Here is a 6,151-nt window from a genome sequence, read left to right on the forward strand (position 1 = left end):
AACAGGGCGGCGGTGGCGGGGACACAGAGTGTGGAGCGCGGCACCGCCACCACAGTCATGGTGGCAGTGTGGAGTGCAGAGCCGCGGTGGTGTGGAGTGCAGAGAGGCAGGGGCGCAGCGGCGGGGCTGCAGCGAAGCAGTCGGGGCCAGCCCGTGGGCCCCAGCTGGCAGCGAGAGGAGGGGAGCTGGTTACCCCTGGGGGAGCAGCCCCACGCAGGAGGCCAAGCAGCGGCCCCTGGCACTGCCAGCCCACGCCTGCCTCCACCTGTCTGCTTCAAGCCAGCCCCAATGCCTTGCTGTGCCCCACAGCAAGGCAGCGCCATCTCCCCCTTGGTGCTGCGGCTCCCCGGGCCCGGCTGCCCACGTGTGAGGCCCTGAGGGGTTCGCTTCTCATGTGCTGCTGGGGACGGGAGGAGCCCGGCCAGGTCTGCACTGGCCAGCAGAAGTGGTGGCGGAGCCGTGTGCTGCTCAGGACAGGATGAGCCTGCACCGGTCAGTCCTGAGTGGTACGTGGCTCTGCTGCTGCTTCTGCTGGCAAGTGCAGACTTGGCCAGCCTCCACCTGTCCCCAGCAGCACGTGGGAAGCTGGCTTCAGATGCATGCTGCTTTTCCTGGCTGGGGCTGACCTGCTTCTACCCAGGCGGGTCCTGCAGCACCATGTCAACCCGGGCATGGCACCAGCAGGCTGGGTGGGCCCCAGGTTAACCCCAGCCTGGCCCCGCAGCTTCTCCAGCACCAGGTCAACCTGGTTGTAGCCAAGCGGTTCCTGCAGCACCATGTCAACCCCTGCAACTTCACTGGTGTCAAAGGTCACATGACATCACTTCCTGATATGATACCACTTCCTGTGACATCTTTGAATATGGCTCGCTGGCCCACTGGGTGATTTAAAGTTCGTGATCCGGCCCCACATCCAAAAAGGTTGGACACCCCTGGTGTAGGCATTCCATAGCCGTGGTTAGAACAGGGTTGCTGCCAGGTCCACATTGGAGTTAGAGGACTGGGGAGGAAGCTGCACAAGAATTGGAGGAAAGGCTGGGTAGCAACCAGCAACAGAACTAGTACAGAGCCAAGTGTCAGGGCCTTAGGTCTGGAGTCAAGAATCAAGAGATGGGTGTGCAAGGCCAAGGAAGACCACTGCCACAAGTGGGCATAAATACTGCCCTGCTATGCCTTTCAGCCATCAGGTCACTGGTTCTTGAGGCTGAGTCTTCCTACCTGCTCATGGTTTCCTTTGGCAAACAGGCACATGGCAGTGCAGTGAGACTGACTTCCCAAAGGGCATACAGGAAGTTGGCAGTTGTGCAGAATACAGACCACAACATTTGACTCCCAGTAACTGACTTTAACTACTAGATGTTGCAGTGGATTTGTATTTGTAATTGTGTTTCCAACATTGATGTAGAGAGAACGCAGCGGTGACATGTCCGCACTTCTGTTTGGCAGCTACCACACCCTGGTCTGTCTCGGCTTCTGGCCAGCTTATTTATGTCTTTTGGACGTGGACCTCAAAGACCTGCTGAAAATAAAACAGCCAATAGCCAAGGAGAGCAGGTGCAGAATGTGGACATCAGCAGCCTGGTTTCTGTTAATGGTATTAATCATAAATTGGATTATATTTTTTATGCTGTGTATAATTAACTTTTGGAGCTGACTGCTACAAAACATAATTGAAGTCAGCCATATAGTTGGTTTCAGAAAAGGGTATGACATTTACCTGGATAATACAAACTTCCTTGAGAGTATTCAAATACCTATAGCTAGAAATACAAAATCCTAATACTGTAGAGCAGGAGTGGGCAAAATATAGCCTGTGACTGCTCATCAAAACTCTGTATGTGGCCCCCAGGCCCAAATAATTTCCCACCCCTGCTGTAGAGCTTAAATCAAACACTAGCACAGACCAGAAAGAGAAACTTCAGCTGATTTCATAATTAGAAAATTCTTCCCCTGATTATTCCATAATTGTAATACAGTAATTCCAGGTAACAGGAACTCATGAAGGTATATCTGGGGTTAGGTGTCATGGTGCCTCTGGCCTGTATACATCTGAAGCATCCCCTAGAGCAGCAGTTTCCAGCCTGTGGTATGGGTACTACCAGTGGTATGCAGACAACCTGTCAGTGGTATGCATTAACAGATTTAGTATAATTACAGGTTTCCATTGCTTTATGCTGTACATGTGTTCCTGGAAAACAGCACATAACTTGAATTTGCATAAAGGGAACCCATTTTACAATGGCATATGTTCCAAGACCTCAACTTTACTGACTCTCAGACCCATTTATACCAGTTTTACAAGACAGTTTTGGTACTTACCAACAGCAGACAGTACACACAAGCACAGGGCACTATCATAATGGGGATGGCAACTGCAGAAACATGTGTCACAGACAATGAGTGAGGAGCACAGATCCACAGAGAAGACTATATTTTGGTGCATGTCACTTCCACAACGCACCGCACAAAGCAGCTGACTGCAGGCTTCCACCACACCAGTTGCATAAGAGTGAATTTACCTCACATGTAACAAATTTTTGGTATAAAAAGGGTTATTGCATAAGAGTGAATTTGCACATATAGAACCCGCATAAAGCAAGGAGAACCTGTACTTTATATGACTAAAAATTGCTGGTGGTATTTAAGGTTGTATGTAAATTGGTGGTGCGCAATCTTTCAGAGTTTGGGAACCGCTGCTCTAGAGTTTAGTCTGGTCAGAGGTGTATCAATCAGATTGTGCCTTGGGCAGTAGAGGCATCTGGACAGGAGGCAGTTGCTACTGTTCTTGTTCCGTATCTAAGCAGGTGCCTTGGGCTAGTGTTCTGGTCACCCATCCGTAATTGCATTACTGCAGGGGTTCCCAAAGTTTTTATGCTGTTGCCAAGCAAATGGCAGCCTGGAAGTGGCCTTGGCCTGGCAAACTGTGACCCAGCAATCACAGTTGACCATAGCCAGAATTGCTGGCTGGAAGACAGGTAAGGATACTCCCACCCCCTCAGGCTGGTGGGGTGGGCCAAACCCTGCGCTGCCACAGATCCTACAGAAGGAGCCACGGCCTTTCTGCCCAGCTCTGGGGGGCCGTATCCACGGCCACTTCCAGTCTGGCAGCCGACTGTGCTGCGGACCAGCAGCTGGCCTGCTGCGGCCTGGCACCGGGCTGCGGCCCAAGGATTGAGAACCCCTGTATTACTGAGTCTTGTCATATACTTGCTTCTTCCTAATTTCTCAATTGCCTTTGGCTTTAATGGAAGCGTGAGGATTCTGCAAGTCTTGGCCCTTGCAGCCAGATAAAAAGTCTAGTAAAATCGGTAGAAAGACTTGGGCTGGGCTTTGTTGGATCAGTACACAAGAGAACAGAGCAGCAATATAAACTGCAGGAGGAACCCAGGATCAGCTGGGGTTGATCAGATTCATGTCTTCGCAGATCTGTCTGGCATTGGGGTGAAAATGATTTTTGCTGGAGCATATGTCAGTTTCATCAGCACTGTTCAGTCCCAGGTAAAACTATCTTCTCTTGGAGATTTTATTTCATCTAGCTCATTTTTTCAGTCATAGAAGGCAGTATTGCCAGCAACTGTTCAGTACCACGTTAATGCCTTTGGTTTTGACTCATTTTAAAGCAAAACTTCCTTCTTTCAAAATAAGAGGTTAACAGCAGAAATGGTTTTACCAGGAACCAGATAAAGCAAGCAAAGCACAGATAGAAAAATGATGTTTTGTAGCTACTTATGACTTCTCCAAACCTGAACAGAAGGCTCCAGCGCTATTCCTTTACAAAACGTTAAAGTGTTCTTGGCTGCAAACTATAAAGGCATTTATTTTAAAGCCATAAGAACCTTGACTTTGGGAAGTGTTCAGCTTTAATAAAGGGGTTGCTACCTCCTCCCTAAAAATCTGTACTTAGCCTTTTTCCCCAAATCAAACATATGGGCTCAATCCTTAGATGCTGTAGATAAGTATCAGTTTCTTGATTTCAGTTAAACTATGTTAACTTGGCATGAGACATTGGCACAGTGTTTTTTTTTAGAAAAGAACAGTCTACTCCATAATTGGTCTTGAGTACATGAATCAGTATTGTTTTAAAAGGAAATGTGTACAGTAATAAGTTTATATCCCCGGAATACACTAAGAACAGTAGATGGAACACGGGGCTTAATTATTACCATAATATTATATGGAGGTTGAGCTTGAAAAGCTTCAGTATGAGCTAATATTTGATCCATCTTCAAAGTTTTTGGAAGCACTAGCTACCTATAGAAACAATGACAATTCATGGCTTTGAGCCATATGGTACAGACTGATGGTTCAGAACCATGAGCCCTTCTCTGAGAAGAATAAAGTTCATGTGTGGATGGAAGTAGTGTAAGGACAGTGAGAACCCAACAGGTTTGTCTGTGTTGGCAGGACCAGTCCAGAAGAGAAAAATAAGCAAAGATGGTCCTCAGGCTGTCAATTCAGGGATTCCTCAGGCAGCTTGCTTTCATAGTCAGAGAATCAGTATCCATAAATACCAAGTAGATAGGGAGGCCCATGATGGTTGATTGATAAATGTATCACAGATACATTTGTGACAGATAAACCTATAATAAAAGTTTAAATCTATTTATCTGATAGATGAAAGCTTTCAACTCCTTACCCACTAAACCTTAACAATTTTAATACTCCAAGGCTCCCTCCTTAAAATCCCTTTCCCCTCTTTAGCACTCTGTAGATTACTACATCTGACCTTGCTCACATTAAACTCAATAACAAAACTCTCATTGACTTCAGTGGGAGCATGGCTAAGCTCTTACTTCTGCCAGCTCTGGCACAACATGCCATAAGCTGTCTTTAAAAGATCCTCCAACCACTTCCAGCTATGACGTCTTAGTTTATCGTTTGTTGCTATCTCAAAGATTGTGTTGGCATAAAGAAGCTAGACTGTCAGTGCAGAATTCTCCAGACTGTCCAAGCTTTTCCTTTTACCAGTAACTGGGTACACAGAAAGGGATACCGTCAACTAAGAAAATAGGACCTCAAGAAGGAAAAGTTAAGTTTTGGGAATCCAACCTCTGTAAGTTTGTTTCATCTCTGCATTGGATTTTATTAGTGTGTTTTTGCTTTTGTTTTCATTTTAAGTCCCCTGAGCATGCAAGTGGAATCTCTTCTGTGGATGAGTTGCCAAAGGTTAGCAAGATTGATCGGACTCAGATTGAAAAATGGCTGGGAGTGACATCTACCAGTAATGAATGGCAAGAAGCCAAAAGGTTGTTAATTGTCATTTTCCTATATCACTCCTATTTTGAAATCTTTAGAATCTGTGTATAAAACACAAAATGTTTAAATAAAAATAGGATCTGATCCTATTGCCTTTATTAGGTCCTTATGAAACCCAACACAGGGTTGTTCAACAATTTAGCCAGTCACATATGAACTCTATTTGACTACATTCGAGTTACAGCCATGTTCACTGTTCCCAAACTCCCTTCTTTAATCTCTTTTTTTTTTTTTAGCTTAGACCTCTTTGCTGCTAAATGAGAATGGGAGTTCCCATTTATAATAATTGGAAAAACTCCCCATAATTTTAGAATGTGTCAGGTTGGTCTATAAGGATGGGATGCAAAGCCTAGTTGCTGTACTGGGCTTTAGATCATGACCTGAGAGGGAGATAAAGATAGTAAAAACCATGAAGAAAATAGTATCTTCTGTTTTATGATGAGGCCCAATTTGAAGCTTCTTTTGACAGTAGAAAATTCATCATTCAAAGGAGACAGAAACAAATATGCTTAAATGACAGAGCTTAAGTAGTAGCCTAACTACTTTAAAAGCACATATACACGTCACCCTACAGTGACGTAGCGATCACATGGGTCTCTATGTGATCACAAGCTACATTGCCGTAGTGGTGCACTCCCTGAATATAGCGTGCCGTTGTGGTGACATAGCTGGAAAATATAAGCATGCACCACCCACACAGTGCAGTAACAGTCTGTATTGTTCTGTGCTTTAGTACATCCAAAGGGAAGCACTAAAGCATGGCAACGTGTAGACGCTCCCTAAAATCTGTAGTTACTTGAGAATGAAATTTGAAAATGTCTGGATGTAATGGCAGATTACACAAAATAAGTGTTTCAGTCCTACTTGCTTTATTATTATTCCTTTTCTGTAGGGA

The 6,151-nt window shown here is 45.4% G+C and overlaps 1 protein-coding gene across 1 annotated transcript in view; it reads left to right on the plus strand.

Annotated features, from left to right (window-relative positions):
- The window catches only part of LOC102385648 (probable E3 ubiquitin-protein ligase HERC6), a 45,359-nt gene that overhangs the window by 18,263 nt on the left and 20,945 nt on the right, over positions 1-6,151 (plus strand). Inside the window, 5 exon segments of the mRNA XM_025197285.1 lie at positions 1,447-1,461; positions 1,463-1,484; positions 1,486-1,594; positions 3,425-3,498; positions 5,119-5,265. Of these exon segments, the coding sequence (XP_025053070.1) occupies positions 1,447-1,461; positions 1,463-1,484; positions 1,486-1,594; positions 3,425-3,498; positions 5,119-5,265 (367 nt within the window).

The sequence above is a fragment of the Alligator sinensis genome, unplaced genomic scaffold (assembly GCF_000455745.1).
Source record: "Alligator sinensis unplaced genomic scaffold, ASM45574v1 scaffold125_1, whole genome shotgun sequence".
Lineage (NCBI taxonomy): Eukaryota > Metazoa > Chordata > Crocodylia > Alligatoridae > Alligator > Alligator sinensis.